Source organism: Quercus suber, unplaced genomic scaffold, assembly GCF_002906115.3.
Source record: "Quercus suber isolate HL8 unplaced genomic scaffold, Cork oak 2.0 scaffold_79, whole genome shotgun sequence".
NCBI classification, from domain to species: Eukaryota; Viridiplantae; Streptophyta; class Magnoliopsida; order Fagales; family Fagaceae; genus Quercus; species Quercus suber.
This window is the reverse complement of record NW_027069544.1, coordinates 1,242,731-1,260,363: the sequence shown is the minus strand read 5'-3', so window position 1 is coordinate 1,260,363 and position 17,633 is coordinate 1,242,731. Positions and strand designations below refer to the sequence as shown.

At 39.3% G+C, this 17,633-nt stretch overlaps 4 protein-coding genes and 1 pseudogene across 4 annotated transcripts; 2 read left to right on the top strand and 3 right to left on the bottom strand.

Moving 5' to 3' along the window:
- Positions 1 to 1,567: 1,567 nt before the first annotated feature.
- LOC136067616 (uncharacterized) lies at positions 1,568 to 3,160 on the bottom strand. Its single transcript, XM_065773750.1, has one exon. The coding sequence runs from the start codon at positions 3,158 to 3,160 to the stop codon at positions 1,568 to 1,570; it is 1,593 nt and encodes a 530-aa protein (XP_065629822.1).
- Positions 3,161 to 4,012: 852 nt separating this feature from the next.
- LOC136067615 (uncharacterized) lies at positions 4,013 to 4,567 on the bottom strand. Its single transcript, XM_065773749.1, has one exon. It carries the CDS (start codon positions 4,565 to 4,567, stop codon positions 4,013 to 4,015), a length of 555 nt encoding a protein of 184 aa, XP_065629821.1.
- Positions 4,568 to 4,642: 75 nt separating this feature from the next.
- On the bottom strand, positions 4,643 to 5,158 carry LOC136067614 (uncharacterized). Its single transcript, XM_065773748.1, has one exon. The coding sequence runs from the start codon at positions 5,156 to 5,158 to the stop codon at positions 4,643 to 4,645; it is 516 nt and encodes a 171-aa protein (XP_065629820.1).
- A 5,226-nt stretch (positions 5,159 to 10,384) lies between these two features.
- On the top strand, positions 10,385 to 12,119 carry LOC112036677 (UDP-glucosyltransferase 29-like; annotated as a pseudogene).
- A 3,532-nt stretch (positions 12,120 to 15,651) lies between these two features.
- LOC112016123 (beta-D-glucosyl crocetin beta-1,6-glucosyltransferase) lies at positions 15,652 to 17,169 on the top strand. The gene has a single exon (XM_024048633.2). It carries the CDS (start codon positions 15,652 to 15,654, stop codon positions 16,966 to 16,968), a length of 1,317 nt encoding a protein of 438 aa, XP_023904401.2. The 3' UTR covers positions 16,969 to 17,169.
- Positions 17,170 to 17,633: the final 464 nt, after the last annotated feature.

Here is a 17,633-nt window from a genome sequence, read left to right as displayed (position 1 = left end):
GCATGAATGGATTTAAGTTTAAACACTTAAAGGAATCGTAACATAGTGCTAACTAACCTAAATCATCTGGTCCGAGGACTATAGGCATGAATGGATTTAAGTTTAAACACTTAAGGAATCGTAACATAGTGCTAACTAACCAAAATCATCTGGTCCGATGACTACAGGCATGAATGGATTTAAGTTTAAATACTTAAGGAATCGTAACATAGTGCTAACTAACCCAAATCATCTGGTCCGAGGACTACAGGCATGAATGGATTTAAGTTTAAACATTTAAAGGAATCGTAACATAGTGCTAACCCAAATCATCTGGTCTGAGGACTACATGCATGAATGAATTTAAGTTTAAACACTTAAAGGAATCGTAACATAGTGCTAACTAATCCAAATCATCTAGTCCGAGGACTACAGGCATGAATGGATTTAAGTTTAAACACTTAAGGAATTGTAACATAGTGCTAACTAACCCAAATCATCTGGTCCGAAGACTACAGACATGAATAGATTTAAGTTTAAACACTTAAAGGAATCGTAATAGATTGATATGCTGATTAAAAGAAGAGTTTGATAAATAATAATACCTTTTGAGGTTATTTACATTCCACGAGCGTGGTATCACATGACTGTCTAGGTCTTCAAGGAAGTATGCCCCAGTGCCAGCTCCTGAAGTAATACGATATGACCCTTCCCAATTAGGCCCTAATTTTCCCTAAGTTGGGTTCTTTGCAGTGCCAACCACCCTTCTTAGTACCAGATTGCCAGGTTCCAGAGGTCTGAGCCTTACGTTGGCATCGTGGCCCTGTCTAAGCTTTTGTTGGTAATGCGCTAATCGGACCATTGCATTTTCCTTCCTTTCATCAATTAGGTCCAAGCTCTTCTCTAGCAGCTCATCGTTACCCGTCGAACTAAACGAGCTAGTTCTTAGTGTCGGGAATCCAGTTTCCAAAGGTATGACAGCTTCAGCCCTGTAGGTCATTGAGAAGGGGGCCTCTCCAGTAGACCTGCGCAGAGTAGTTCTGTAAGCCCAAAGCACATGTGGCAATTCTTCTACCCATTTACCCTTCGCGTCATCTAATCTCTTTTTCAAGCCATTCACGATGACCTTGTTGACAGCTTCAGCCTGGCCATTACCCTAGGGATAAGCTGGGGTAGAGTACCTATTTGTGATCCCTAGCTCGCTACAATAGCTCCTAAATGCTTTGCTATCAAACTGCAGGCCATTGTCCGAGATGAGAGCACATGGGACTCCAAATTGAGTAACTATACTCTTCCACACAAACTTTTGCACGTCTACGTCTCGGATGTTTGCGAGAGGTTCTGCTTCGACCTACTTGGTGAAGTAATCAGTGCCGACCAGTAGATATTTCTTGTTTTCTGCAACCTTAGGGAATGGTCCCACGATATCCAAGCCCTATAGGACGAAAGGCCATGGGCTGGATAGTGGGTTGAGAGTCCCTCTTGGCTGATGAATGTGTAGGGCAAATCGTTGACACTGATCACATTTTTTGACATAATCCAGGGCTTCCTTTTGCATGTTTGGCCACCAATAACCTTGAGTGATGGCTCAATGGGCCAAGGATCTTCCTCCAGTGTGGCTTCCACAGATTCCTTCATGCAGCTCCTCTAATAACAGCTCAGCCTTTTCGGGATGCACGCACAACAAGTACGGCCTTGAATAGGAACGTTTGTATAGTTTCTGATCCTCAGACAACCAAAACCTGACTGCTTTCCTCCGAATTTTATCGGCTTCTCCCTTCTCTTCAGGCAGGACATCTTCTTTCAGAAACTTAACTAACGGGTCCATCCAACTGGGTCCAGCCCTAACCTGATGTACTTGAATTACTCCTTTTCCTGCTTCGGTAGGCTTATGCAAGTCCTCAATGAGGATAACTCTCGGCAAATCTTGTGCCGAAGAGGTGGCTAGAGTGGCCAAGGAGTCAGCGTGTGAGTTACCACTCCTAGGAATATGCAGCAAGCTGAAAGACTCGAACCCTGACTGCAGACGTTTAGCTCGGCTCAAGTATCCCTGCATTCTTTCGTCCTTTGCCTCAAACTCCCCCTGAACTTGACCCACAATCAGCCTTGAGTCCGAGAATACCTTTACTGCCTTTCCTCCCATCCTTTGGACCATACTCATCCCCATCAATAGGGCTTCATATTCCGCCTCATTATTGGTTGCTGAGAAGCCCAGCCTTAATGCTTTTTCAATAACGATTCCTTTGGGGGATATCAGCACTAGCCCCACTCCAGAGCCTCTCTGGTTTGCAGCACCATCCACGTACGCCTCCCAATGGGAAGGCTCTTGTTGAGAAATCATGCCAACTGACTTTTCATCGATGTCCGATGTCAGCTTTACTTCTTCTAGTCGGAGCTCCGTGAACTCGGCTACCAAATCAGCAAGCACTTGGCCCTTGACTGAGGTGCGTGGCATATACTTGGTATTAAAAGCCCCTAGTATCGTCCCCCATTTTGCAATTCTTCCAGTGTAGTCCGCACTTCGGAGTATAGCCCTGAGCGGTAGCTGGGTGAGGACGACGACTGTATGGGCCTGAAAATAATGCGGGAGCTTTCGTGTACCGTGCACCACTGCTAAAATAGCCTTCTCCAACAGTAAATAACGGACCTCGGCTTCATGCAACGACTTGCTTACACAATAAACGGGTTTCTGCACACCGCCATCTGCTCGGATCAGAACCAAGCTTACAGCATGGGTAGCTACCGCGATATACGCAAACAAGACCTCGTCGGGCTCAGGGCTGGACATGATTAGTGGTCGAGCAAGATAATCTTTCAACTGTTGGAAGGCCACAGCACACTCTTCTGTCCACTCGAACCCTTTCCACTTGTTAATTAGGGGGAAGAAGGGCCGACACCTATCCGCTGATCGAGAGATAAATCGATTTAGGGCTGCCGTTATCCCTGTCAGTTTCTGAACTTCCTTGGGATTTCGAGGAGCTTGCAACTTATTGATGGCCTTTATCTGATCAGGGTTGACCTCAATTCCCCTGTGAGTCACCATATATCCTAGAAACTTGCCTGACCCCACACCAAACGAGCACTTAACAGCATTCAAGCGTAGCTTGTACTTCCTGAGAACTTCAAAGGTGCTTTCTAGGTCCTTCACGTGCTCGGCCACCACTTTGCTCTTCACCACCATGTTATCTATATAAACCTCAATATTTCTTCCTAGCTGTGGTTCAAACATCCTCGTCATCATCCTTTGGTAAATAGAACCCGCATTTTTTAAACCGAACGGCATCACCTTATAGTGGTAGTTACCCGTGGAGGTCACAAAAGCAGTCTTCTCCTGGTCTTCCAAGGCTAAGGGTATCTGATGATATCCTTGGAACGTGTCCAAGAAGCTCATTCGGGGGTGTCCGACGGTGGCATCTACTAGCCGATCGATTTTAGGCATGGGGAATGGATCTTAAGGGCATGCCTTGTTTAAGTCGGCGAAGTCCACACATACTCGCTATTTCCCGCTCTTCTTCTTCACCACCATAATATTTACCAACCACTCTGGGTAGAAAACCTCTTTAATAGCCCTAGCTTGTTTGAGATTTGCCACTTCTTCTCTGACTGCCTCAGCGTGTTCCTTAGATGGACGCCGAGGAGGCTGCTTCTTAGGGGTGATCATGGGGTTTACTTTCAAATGGTGGCATATAAATTTCGGATCCACCCTAGGGGCTTCATAAGCATTCCAAGCGAATACGTCGAGGTTTTCCTTAAGAAGTTGCACTAACTCCTCTTTTTCCTACAACGGCAATTAGGATCCGAGTTGAAAGAATTTTTCGGGATTATCCCCAATGATGATTTTTGTCAAATCTTCGCACCTTGCGCCCTTGTCCGGATCTTCAATGGGTGATGACTGGTGCTTTGGTTGCTATAAGCCCCTGGTTGACGACTCGGCTCCTGGCTCGTGTTGAATGGTAGCCACTAAGCATTGTCTTACTACGGATTGATCCCCCTAGATTTCGCAAACCCGGCCTTCGGATGGGTATTTGATTTTCTAATGCAAGGTGGAAGAAACCGCCCCCAGCGCATGAAGCCAAGGTCTGGCTACAATTGCCGTATAGGGTGAAAAGACATCCACAACTATGAAATCCACCTCCACCACCTCTGAGCCAGTCTGCACAGGTAGTCGTATTTGGCCCTTCGGGGTGACAACTCTTCCTTCGAAACTGATCAGCGAAGAACTATATCGTGTTAAGTCACTGAGTTTGAGGTTCAGCCCCCTGTAGAGGTCGGGGTACATTATTTCTGCAGCGCTACCTTGGTCAACCATCACCCGTTTCACATCATACCCCCCAATTCTGAGGGTGACGACCAACGCATCATCATAAGGCTGGACAGTGCCTACCTTGTCTGCGTCCGAGAAACCTAAAACTAGTTGATCATCCAGTTTGCAACTCTTAGGACCCTGGCTAGATTCCCCTGTAGGTAACCGATCCACCGACATAACCTTGGATGGCCAGGATCCTGTTCTCCCTGGGGCTGCGAAGATAACATTGATAGTTCCTAGAGGGGGTTTCAGAGGATCATCCCTCCGGGAGTCCGTGCTCATCGGGCCTCCTCGGCCACTGGTGTGATGTAGGAGATGTCGTAGTTTCCCCTCGCTGACTAGTTGTTCCAAATGAACCTACAAGTTCCTGCAGTCCTCAGTCGTGTGCCCATGATCCTGGTGGTATTGGCAGTAGAGATTGCGATTACATCTGTCAGGATTCCCTGCCATCTTGTTCGGCCACTTGAAGAACGGCTCGTTCTTGACTTTTTCCAAAACCTGATGGACTGGGTCTCTGAATACGGTGTTGACAGTCTGGGGATTGGCCGCTCCTGACTGCGCAGGAAAATCTCTCCTCGGTTTGCTGTTGGTGTATCGATCCGACCTGAAATCCCTCCTCTCTTGGGGGATAACTTTCTCCTTGCCTTTTCCTTGTTGTTGGTCCTCTTCAACTCTCTTATACTTCTTAATGCGGTCCATTAGCTGACGCATGCTAGTAACGAATTTACCAGACAAGGATGTCCTTAAACCATGATCGGTAGGGAGACCAAGCTTAAACGTTTCTAGGGCCATTGCATCAAAATTGCCCTTCATGTCATTAAACATCTCCCAATATCTGTCTAAATACACCTTCAGTGTCTCTCCTTCTTGCATGCTCTAAGACAATAGAGAAGATAAAGGTCGGGCCATTCTTCAGCAGGTGACAAATCGTGAACCAAAAGCTTGGGTGAGCTCTTTGAAAGAGCTGATGGAATTTGGGCTCAGCCCATCGAACCACCTTATGGCGACTGGCCTAAGACTGGAAGGGAAGACCTTACACATCAGAGCTTCGTCCCTGGAGTAAACAGCCATCCTTTGGTTAAAATGACTCACATGTTCCACGGGGTTTGTTTTACCATTGTAGATGGTGAATGCTGGCTGATTAAAATGCCGAAGGAGTCTCGCCTCTTCAATCCTGCGCGTGAAGGGTGACCTAGAAATTTGGTTTAGAGCCTTGCTCATGGCGTCGTTTCCCACGTCTCCACGTGATGGACTTCTGCGTTGCCCATTGCAATGAGATTCTTCTTCATAGGTATAGGACTCACTGGCTGGTGTCCTGGATTTATGTTGATAAGTGATGTCCGGCTCGTCATCAGGGTCCTCGTCAGAGTATGAGGGAGCCCGTTTCCTCTTTGCATGGCGTAACTCCCTTTTCAGCTTTTCAATCTCCCGCTGTAAATCTCGGTTCTTCTCTGCATGGGACATGTGACTCCCCCCATGTGATTGGTTCTGACCAGGGGGCACGGTGTGCACGCTACCCTCGCGGTCCTGTCTCCACTCTAGGTTAAGAAAAGGGTCAACATGCTGGGATGCCCTAGACTCCGCTTCTTGTTGGCCGTGTCCAGCCATCACCTACTGTTGTCTCCACCCCTGCACAAGCTCTTCCCACAGACGGCGCCAATTGTGGGGTCAGTTTTGGTAGCCCAAGCCCAAAGGATATGGGTCAAAGGGCCAACGAACCCAGGACAATAAATTTGTAGAGAGTGGGCGAAAGAGCTAGGCTGGTTATGAAGTAAACAATAGTTGGCTAGGTTACTTGCAATGATGATAACATGAACTAATGCTTGGACAACTCCATGAATGTATGTCCGAAGAGATGTTTTATTAAGTGAACAATGATTATAATATTCAGAGCTACAGTAAAACTTTTCTCTTCCTTTTTTTCTCTCTTCCCTCTGTCCCCTATTATCAGGGACCTTTCTTCTTTATATATCATCCTCTCCTATCATCTCCATCGTCCACCTATTCTTCATCTGCGTATCTACTCAAGTGCATGTCACGTCATGTGTCTGCTTTAGTTCTTTGTGAGTGGCGGTAGCCGAGGTTACACTGTTCAGGGGTCTTCTCCACATAAATGCGGCCAGAAAAACTGTTGTAGTGCATTAAATGTGGTAGTAGCAGCTTTTCCTTTAGATATTTTTTAGTTCTGATCATCTCCGGATTCACTCAGGACCTATCATTACCGTTGGGATCGTTAGGAAGATTATTCAGACCTTCCTCACGTTTGTTTGATCAAGGCTATTCGTAGCCGAGGAGCAAGATGTGATGACCTCTTCGGACGACACTCCCCCTCTACTTCTGGGCTTCCTGCTTCAGATGGGCCGCCCCAACCACCTATTGCTCCTCGGAAATACAATAGTCCTTAACAGGGTGTCCCGGGCCCATTAAGTAGCTTTGGGCTTTTTCCCCCCACACTATAGATCTGTTTTTGTTTAGAAAAACCTCAGGAATTTTTTTCAAATCTATATTTAATGAAAATAAAAATCTGTTTTTGTTTAGAAAAAAGAAGTTGTAGTGATTAATTGCAGATTTCGAAATTAAAAAAGAATTAAAACATGTTAATCAACTAAAGAAAATTCCAACTAAACATATGAACATGACATATATAAATTGGGAAAAAAATCATATTGACAATGACATTAGACACATATTCATTTAAAAAAAAAATGCAATGAACAACACAAATATATCAATTAAGAGAAAAGAAAAAGATACACAAGAATGAAATTAAATACATGCTTGCATGAGCGTACCCTTCAACGGAAGAATACTTTAGAAATCAAAGAAATTTTCACTTCTTTGAGATCTAAATATTTTACTTACAAAAAAAAAAAAAAAAAAAAAAAATAGAAATTCTTAAAGCTAAGGTTTCCAAAATGTCTTTAACATAAGGGGAGTAAAGGAGTCAGAAAAAGAAGGGCCCTCATTTCTGATATTTTTCCTCTATTTATAAAGGTTGGATGCTTGAAAAATAAGTTGAATAAGATTAGATACAAATTGGAATGCGTCGTTATCCCCAAAAATTCAAAAATGATAGGTTTTATCTTAATCAGAAAGTTCTCGGGTTAGGCCTCAAGTCTGTGCCAATCAGCACTTGGGAAGTGCCAATTGGCACTCCAAGAGTGCCGATTGGCCCTCTTGGATGCTCTTCCAATTTTGGTTCGATTTGGACTTTTTTTAAGGATTTTTGAGTCGGAAATTGCACCTAGATGCGTTTTTAATTCATATTCTAAAATTAATCCATTTTTATCTTGATAATCAGGTCTTTAAAGTAATAATTATTTGATATATAAATATTCTAAAATGAATTAATTATCAACAATTCCCTTGTTATCTAACTATCTATTTTATTCCCATGCAAACAGGCTTATTTTTGACAAAAGCCAACAACCAATCACATAATTATTTAATTAATTTTAATTGTTTAACCAATCAGAATTAGTTTAAATTAATCACATGATCAGTTCCATCCAAACAAAATGCATGCAAACCGTGAAAACTTGATCATGTCATATCTTTCAATCCGACAGTCCGATTTGGGAATCGAGCATACCGTTATAACCGTTAGAATCTCAAAATCATTTTTATGATATGCACTGAATGAATTAATGCATATAATGCAACTATAATGTTTTTTTTTTTGGTATATGAATGGTCATTTAAGCCATCTTCCAAGATTAATTATGGGTGCAAAATCGAGTGTCTACAACGGGACTCATAGCAAAGCACGATTTTAGCTAAAATGTGAAATCGTGTTTTGATTATTTCAAAACAAGATTTCAGTTGAAATGTGTACGACAGAGTATAACTTAATGTGTGTAACAATAATTAGTGATAAATGAATTGAGGTTAGCTTGGACTAACAAAGATACAAAGCATTCTCCTGTCAACCTACTGTAACAAAATAATGACACAAACAGGATCCCTTGAAAGCTCGTACTACATGAACATCAAGTTGCCATTGAGGAATAATTAAAAAAAAAAAAAAAAAAAGAGTGATTCAACTACATGATTAAGCACAAGAAAGCAAAATAACTTAGAACTGAGAAGTCTGGTTCTCCCACAAGGTCCAAGCCCGTGCTGATTTGGGGGCTATGGTAGGAACAATGATTTTTTTTAGAGAGTTTTAACCTATGATGTCCGTTTCTGATGATAGCTCTTTATCATCAAACCAAGACACCAATCAGTTTGTGGTGTAGGCGATGATTGAACCTCAGGTCTCTTATACAATTATCAGAGATTTTACTAGTTGAGCTAGCTGAAATCCACTAAGAGCAATGGTTTGGTTGGTCAAGATATGTACAAATGGTCATCCCCACATTCATGTGGGCTTTATCATTTTTTTTTTTTTTTGAGAGAAACAACATGGGCTTTATCATGAAAAGGTGTATGATTACAATAATTATTATTCGTAACAATTAAGCATGAATCAACGTAATAACCAAAATATTAGAAATTAAGATTTTAATCCTTAGGAAAATTTATGGTGAGTGTCACACACATAATCTTTCCATGTCAAAAAACAAAAAGTGCATAATAACTTCCTTTTAGATTTTGTTAGAGCCTTTTAGTGATAAAATGTAAAATAAAATGAATAGCAAAATAGGATTTTAAAAAAAATCTGAAGTAAGATGGTAAGACTTTAGTTCTTGAAATAATCGTACATGCATTATCTTCGACAGCAAAACCTCATCTATGTATATATATCAAAGTTGAGAACCCTTACTCATAGTTTAAGTCAATCTTTGATTAAGACAAATATGTTTTTATGACAAAAATGAAATGGTCATTCTCTATTACACACAAAGTATATACAATTTAATTTTGAACTGAAATCATGTTTTGAATAGCGATTTTAGTTCAAAACTTTTTGAACTGAAATCATAACATGATTTCAGTTGAAAAAATAATTTGTTTATGCAACGATATATGTACTAAAAATTAGCCAAATGAAATTGTCAGCATTTTGTGCTGTTGGCATCACTCATTAAAGTAGCTAACCGAGTCTCATCAGTTGTTATCAATTTTTTTTTTCTGCCACGCCCTATGAATTCTCGCTGTAACCTTATTCTCTTACACGTATTTTTCCTTCTCCTCAAATCTCTCAATCCAGTGCCACGCCAACTCATGTTCAATCTAATAAAAAGCATTCGGCATAATGCAAACCAATGAACACCAAGGAACAAATATAAGGCGAGAGAGAGAGAGAGAGAGAGAGAGAGAGTAAATATGGATGCTACACAAAAGATGCTAAGAGGCTGTTTGGATTTGCCGTTTCCATAATTCATAACTTTGTTTCCATCACCCACAACTCAAAAATGGTCGAACCCACGGCTGAGAAGTTTGTTTGGTTTTTATTTCCAGTTTTTGTTTCCATTATTCAATTATTTGATTTTTGAGTGATGAGTGATGATTTTTCAGTTTCCAAAACTCAGTTTCTAATGGCATTTTGGTAATTAAACACACATTGAGGGACCCACTAGTCAGAGGTCAGCCACAACTTGAACTTTTTTTTTTTTTTTTTTTTTTATTTTTCTCACTGGGTTCGGTGAGTTTGGGTTTTCTTCTTCTTTTTTTCTTTTTCCTTTAACACTGGTTTTCTTCTTCTTCTTTTTTTCTTTCCCCTTTCACGCTGGGTCTGGTCTAGTCTTCTTCATCTTCCCCCTTTTCTTTTTTTCTTTTTTTTTAATAATTTAAACAATACCCACAAACTTTTCAATTCAAACAATCTCCAAAACAAACCTCAACCCAAAACAAACACAACCCCAACNCAGTTGTTATCATTTTTTTTTTTTTTGCTTCGAAGTGTCAGTTGTTATCATTGATTCATTAGCCAATGTAGTTCAAAAAGCACACGTATGTATTGACTCTTACACCAACCAACCCTCTTGTCCTGCTGCCACGCCCTATGACTTTTCGCTGTAACCTCATTCTCTTACACGTTTTTTTTCCTTCTCCTCAAATCTCTCAATCCAGTGCCACGCCAACTCATGTTCAATCTAATAAAAACCATTCGGCATAACGCAAACCAATTAACACCAAGGAACAAATATAAGGAGAGAGAGAGAGAGAGTAAATATGGGTGCTACACAAAGGAGGCTAAGCATTCTAATGCTACCATGGTTGGCTCATGGTCACATATCACCCTACTTAGAGCTATCTAAGAAGCTCACTGAGAGAAGCTTTCACATATATTTTTGTTCCACACCTATCAACCTCGATTCCATCAAGCCAAAACTTTCTGAAAAGTACTCTCATTCAATACAACTTGTGGAACTCAATCTTCCATCATTGCCTGAGCTTCCTCCTCACTGTCACACAACCAAAGGCCTCCCACCCGAGTCCAAATCTTCTGTCCCACTTTTCCTGCTCTATTTTATACTCCATCAATAAATATAGTATTAATAAGTCAATAATGATAATATTTAATTAATTAAGTGAACACGTGGCAAGTATTTATTGGTGGAGTATAGAGTAGAGCATAAAAAGTGAGACAGAAGATTTGGACTCCTCCCACCCCACCTTAATAGCACCCTCAAAATGGCCTTTGACATGGCCAGTCCTAGCTTCTCCAACATGCTCAAGACCTTAAAGCCAGATTTGGTTATCTATGATTCTTTTCAGCCTTGGGCACCGTCAATAGCTTACACCCATAATATCCCAGCTGTTAACTTTATAACTACTGGAGCTGCCATGACTTGTCTTGCGCTTCATGCCATGAAAAACCCAGGTGAGGACTTTCCTTTTCCAGAACTTCATCTTCATGATTATATGAAAGCAAGGTTAACCAATTCGCTTGAAGGTTCTTCCACTGTCCACCCTTACATTAATGACAAAGAACGCATTCTTCAAAGCTTTGCACGATCTTCTAATATCGTTTTGATCAAGACTTTTAGAGAACTTGAGGGGAAATATATCGATCTCCTTTCTTCTCTAATTGAAAAGAAGGTTGTTCCAGTTGGTCCACTTGTTGAAGACCCTGTATGTGAAGAAGAGAAAGCCAAAACCATTGACTGGCTTGACAAGAAAAAAGGGCCTTGAACTGTGTTTGTTTCATTTGGTAGTGAGTATTTTCTGAGTAAGGAAGAAATGGTAGAGATAGCTCATGGGCTTGAACTTAGCAAGGTGGATTTCATATGGGTTGTTAGGTTCCCTGTGGGAGAGAAAATTAAGCTTGAAGAGGAGCTAACAGAGGGGTTTTTGGAAAGGGTAGGAGAGAGAGGAATTGTTGTTGAGGATTGGGCACCTCAAGCAAAGATTCTAAGGCATTCAAGCATTGTGGGGTTTGTGAGTCATTGTGGATGGAGTTCTGTGATAAAAAGCATAAAGTTTGGTGTGCCAATCATTGCCATTCCCATTCAACTTGATCAGCCATTGAATGCTAGAGTGGTGGAGGAAATGGGTGTGGGTATGGAGGTTAAGAGCGACAGAGATGGGAAGCTTGAAATAGTAGAGGTTGCCACTGTGATTAGAGAGGCAGTGATGGGGATTATTGGAGAGAGCATAAGGAGGAGAGCAAGAGAAACGAGTGACAGTTTAAGAAAGAAAGGAGAGGAAGAGATAGAAGTGGTGGTTGATGAATTGGACAAGCTTTGATGAATTGTCAAGGAACTTAAGCAATACCATGTAAATCTCACTCTCTGTGCGAAGATCTGTGTTTCCACACATGGTTTGGAATCTTGGTTGCTCCAAGAGGCTACCCTCAGATGCCATGCTTTACTTCAGTCATTACAGCCACAAATCTGATAGTTTTTTCAGCAAAGCACACTTCTCTATAGATATGTTTCACTGATTTAGCAAACCACCCCCCCCCCCCCCCCCCCCCCCACCCTTCTCCCGTTTTTCATCCTACCTAAAATCTCCAGAATACCAAACTCCCATTTTTCATCCTACCTAAAATCTCCAAAATACCAAACGTACTAAAATAATATTGTGTCTTTCTTTTTTTACTCTATGTGGCGGGGCACACAGCTTGCCCTGGACAAGAAAACAATCTCTTTTTATTCTCTTCAAAAAGAACTGAAGAAGGCTCACTTTTTGAGCTGAAATTCACACCACACACGCTTTTACTTATATATGTGCAACAAGTCATCTTCTTCTTTTTTTTTTTTTTTTGGAAGTGGAAATAGAAAGCTTGAGGTGACACAAACCTTCTAATGAGTTTTCCAAGCTGGTTCTAGTGGAAATAGAAAGTTGAGGTGACATTACTCTAGCGGCGGTCACCAATTCAATGCAAAATTCGCACCTTATTTAGTCATGAATTACCAAGAAATTAAAACATGATCATTTCTTTTGCAAAAGACTGTACTACTCAAAAAGCTTAAGCACGTTGCCAAAATAAATATATATAAAAATAAATAAATAAATAAAGGCTTGAGGAGCGTTGTAACTTTTTCTAGTGTGTATTTGAAAAGTGGATAAATGAAATTGAAAATAAGAAATTAAAAAGTAGTTTTTTTGCTAGAAAAGTCGGATAAAATTTTACAAATAGGCTGTGAATGCTCTAGACTAGCATAGTTCCAAATGTACGCTGTATCTCTAGTCATCATTTTTTTTTTCTCAAAGAAAGGTGATTTTTAAGACAAAATTTGGCTACAACTTACAATAAAAAAATGAATTGTGCTCACTTTCTAAATCACATACTAACATATTTATAAAATTTCATATACAAACATAATTAAAATAAATAACTGTAGGGACTCAGTTTGGATTGACCCTGAGTATGAATGGGTTTTCAGCCCAACAAGCCCAAACAATAAATTTATAGAGAGTGGGTTAAAGGTTTAGGCGCTGGCCGTCGTTTATCAAACATCAACTCTCCTTTATAAAAAGATACTTAGAGTTTCTTTACAACTGGGAGGATTCTCCTCGGCCATGGGCCGAGGAGGCCTTTTGCTTCTCTTTTTCCCCCCTCCCCTTTTTTTACTTTACTTGCTTTCCTTATATAGTCTTCATCTTCCTATCTCCTTATTCCATCTGTTGATCATTCATTTGCCTCTCTTCTGGCCGTCCGTCCCATCAGAGGTCTTATCAGTACTCGAGTGGTTCACTCTGATCAACATTGCCCTGCTAAGGGGTTATATCCCCATTAATGCGGCCATGGGGGTTAGGTAAATGCATTAAATGCGAGGGTGACAGCTTACTTTGGGTCTGGTCTTTCCCGAAAATCACCCTTGTCAGGCCGAGGATGAGGAGGTTCTCGGCGTGAATTGGGAAAAGAGGCTTTCCCCAATTTAGCCTTGAATAGTCAGTGTTCCTCGGCGTGGGCCTTGGGCCTGCTACCCGATGGGCCGAGGCTATCAGGCCCACGGGCCCCACAATAACTATTTATGACTATTATAATTAACAAATTTTTATATTTATATGCCAATTAGAAAAGAGAGATAAAATTATATTTTATTGAACTTTCTTGTACATTATATGGGAGCTAGTTAGTTTAAATTTGGTAATATCAGTTAACTTAATTAGTAAAGTTTTTTGTAATTGAATAAGAGATATATGGTCGATTACTTCATGGAACAAACATCATATGTTAAAATTCTATAATTTCTATTAAATTTTTTTGGTAATATAAAATCAGGTTATATTTGGATCTTTTATACAAAATAATATATATATATATATTTATATATAAAATTGAAGCCTCTGCATTATCTTTTATACAAAATAATATATATATATATATTTATATATAAAATTGAAGCCTCTGCATTTTCACAAATTTTCATATCAGCATTATTTAAATAAATATTATAGTTAATAATATTTATTAATAAAGAGTGGAACTCTATCTCTCTAACAAATCCAATTTAAACTCAAATTCAAACGTTGATAATTTATCTCCATATTTGTGAGGTTAATCATGAACATTATAAAAGCAATACAAATCTCAATATTTTAACATCTGAACTGTTCTTTGGACATTCTCACACTACAATCTCCTTCTCCCAAAATCCAAAACTCAGATCATTTAAATATTATCCACACAAAAAAACTCATAGAGAAAAATGGAAGTGGATACCAGATAGCTGCTGTCACCTCCATCTTCTTCATCTTCTTCACCAAGACTCCTTTCTTTCTTTTTTGCTCAAGCTCCTTTCTTTTTACTTTATTTCTTTCTCCTTTCGTTCTTTTGTCTTCTCAACCTTATTTTGTTTTGTGTGCCTTTGCCTGACCAAGCCTGTAAAGCTTTCAAATTCAAGTTTATATGCCTCTGCCACGTCCATCAAGTGTTAACTTCATGCGCTTGCATTATTTATTTTATTATTTATATTATTTTATATTTAGTATTGATTGTTTATTTCATTATTTTATATTAAGTATTGATGGTTTATTTTATTAATAGGGCTATCTCTTTTGATAGTTCTCTTGATAGTAGTGATTTTAAGTAGCCATGTATATGTTTTGTGGTTTACAAAGACCACTATTAATGTTTCATAATTTTAATTTACAAATGCCTTTTGTTTTGTTTCTCTTTGTATTAATATGAGACTTTTTTTTTTGGTTTGTGTTTGGATATAATTTAAGCTTATGAGTTGTATTCTTGTTGTTGGATGGGTTAACATATTTGCTATTGTTGTGGTTCATCTTGATTAATTAGAAATATTGAATAATTTGTTCTTTAAATTTGTCTTTTATACATATATTAAATAATTGAAAATGTTAAACCTTCATACCCAATAGCTTTGATGCACGGATTAACAACTAGTAATAATAATTCTGATCTTGTAAGATCTACTGTATTTACGTAGCTTTTTTATATTCTAATTAGACATAGTTACTCTGTATAAATCATATATAATAAAGGTCAAATGACGACAGTATTTTAAATTGTTAAAAAAGGTCGAATATTCAATTTAAACTTTTCTTTGTTTAATTATTTCACTTGTATCACTTATGCAAGCGCTTACGCAGAGTTTTTTTTTGTTTCTTATCACTGCTGAAGTTTCACGAGCGACGTTTAAACTTTTTGACCTTTCTACACCTTTATTTTAGTTTAGTTTAGATCAGAGTTAACGTTTCTAACTTTTGTATTACCAGTCTTACCTACTTTTTAATTCTTCTTCTTTGTTTTGGTTCTTATTATCGAGTTAAAAAATTAATCAGTTTGTGATATAAACTACGTTTAATACCCAAATCTTTGATTTAATTTCCAAAATTTTTAGCAATTGAGCTCAAAGAAACTCACTCAAATTTTACACACCTATGCTTACGTCTCTTCTTACGCTAATAGTGTATATATATATATATATATACACAATATGTATCTTTCCCCAAAACAAAACAAAACCAAAAGCAATAGCCCCCCAAAGAGCAGGAAATTGAGAATGGAAGCTACACACAATACTATTAGCGTCTTAATGCTCCCATGGTTAGCTCATGGCCATATATCACCCTTCCTAGAGCTAGCCAAGAAGCTCACGACTAGAAACATTCATATTTATTTTTGTACTACACCTATAAACCTTGGCCCGATCAAACAACAACTATCTAAAAAGTATTCGCTTTCAATAGAATTTGTGGAACTCCATCTTCCATCCTTACCTGAGCTTCCACCACACTACCACACAACCAATGGCTTGCCACCCCATCTCATGCCCGCACTCAAAAAGGCCATGGACATGGCTAGTCCAAACATCACCTCCATTTTAAAGCAACTAAAGCCTGATTTGGTTATTTATGATTTTCTTCAGATATTGACACCATCACTAGCTCAGTCACAAAATATTCCAGCCGTTGAGTTCGTGGTCATGAGTGCTACAATGACATCTTTTTTTATGCACCTTGCCAACAACCCTGGTGTTGAATATCCTTCTCCAGAAATTTATCTTCAGGATTATGAGGTTGGTAAGTTCACAGATGATAGTGACGATGGGGATCGAATACTAGAATGCTTCCATCAATCTTCTGAAATCGTTTTGGTCAAAACTTTTCGAGAAATCGAGGCGAAGTATATTGATTATCTCTCTGTTTTAGCGAAGAAGAAGATTGTACCTGTCGGTCCACTTGTTCAAGACCCCGTTGAAGAAGATGAGAAAAAGGAAATCATAGAGTGGCTTAATGACAAGGAACCATCATCAGCTGTGTTTGTTTCGTTTGGCAGCGAGTTTTTTTTGTCGAAGGAGGAAATGCAAGAGATAGCTTATGGGCTAGAGCTCAGCATGGTACCCTTCATATGGGTAGTGAGATTCCCTCGAGGTGAGAAAGTCAATCTTCAAATGGCACTTCCAAAAGGTTTTCTTGATAGGATTGGAGATAGGGGAATGGTTGTAGAGGGATGGGCACCACAAAAAACGATTTTAAAGCACTCTAGCATTGGTGGGTTTGTGAGTCATTGTGGATGGAGTTCTGTGATGGAGAGCATGACGTTTGGGGTTCCAATTATAGCCATGCCAATGCATCTTGATCAACCAGTGAATGCTAGGCTGGTGGCGGCGTTAGGTGCAGGTGTAGAAGTGAAGAGAGACACGAATGGGAGGCTTGAAAGAGAAGAGGTGGCAAAGGTGATTAGGAAGGTACTTGTGGAGAAAACTCCAAAGAGGAAGGCAAAAGAATTGAAGGAGAACATTGAAAATAAGGGAGATGAAGAGATTGATGTAGTGGTGCAGGACCTGCTACGACTTTGCAGCAAATCAAAAGAATAAGCAATAGTAGGATTTTGCAGCACACAAACAATATGTCTGCGCAGTTAAATTTCCAGAACCTCGCACCATCCTTTGCTAGTTGTTCCTTTGTTTGGGTTAATAGACTTTGTATTGTTCCAGCACATAATGCTGCTAAGCTAGCTTTATCTTCTTCTTGTTTTTTCTGTTTTTAGTAATGACAATCTGCCCCCTCCCTTAAGATTAGCTTGTAATGCAGATTGTCCTTCTGTTCTTCCTTCTTAATTTAATATAATTGCAGCTTATAAAAAAAAAAGGGTGTATTTTGTTATCATTTAGTTTTCAATGGACCCACTATTAAAAAGCTGGCATAACTTTGTACATAGGACTCATTTTTTTTTTAATATATATATATATATATATGTTCTCTATTAAAAAAGTGGGTTTGAATAGGCTTTGAATGTAGCATTAATTATTACGAAATATTAATTATTTGCTAGTAATAATTAAAAAATGCGTATCAGCATCCTAGTTAATTTTAAATTAGTGTTGAAGATGCTATCTTGAAGAGGTCATGCATGGCTTTGGATTACATCCATATATAATGAAGGAAGCAATTTTTATACTTTGAAAAGTTCACGACTCACGAGGATGTTTAAAGATGATGATGCACAAAAATTGTTAGTAAGCTGATTGTTCTCAAACGC

Coding starts and splice junctions, on each gene's coding strand:
- LOC136067616 (XM_065773750.1), bottom strand. CDS start 3,160: ATGGTGGTGAAGAGCAAAGTGGTGGCCGAGCACGTGAAGGACCTAGAA.
- LOC112016123 (XM_024048633.2), top strand. CDS start 15,652: ATGGAAGCTACACACAATACTATTAGCGTCTTAATGCTCCCATGGTTA.
- LOC136067614 (XM_065773748.1), bottom strand. CDS start 5,158: ATGCAAGAAGGAGAGACACTGAAGGTGTATTTAGACAGATATTGGGAG.
- LOC136067615 (XM_065773749.1), bottom strand. CDS start 4,567: ATGAGCACGGACTCCCGGAGGGATGATCCTCTGAAACCCCCTCTAGGA.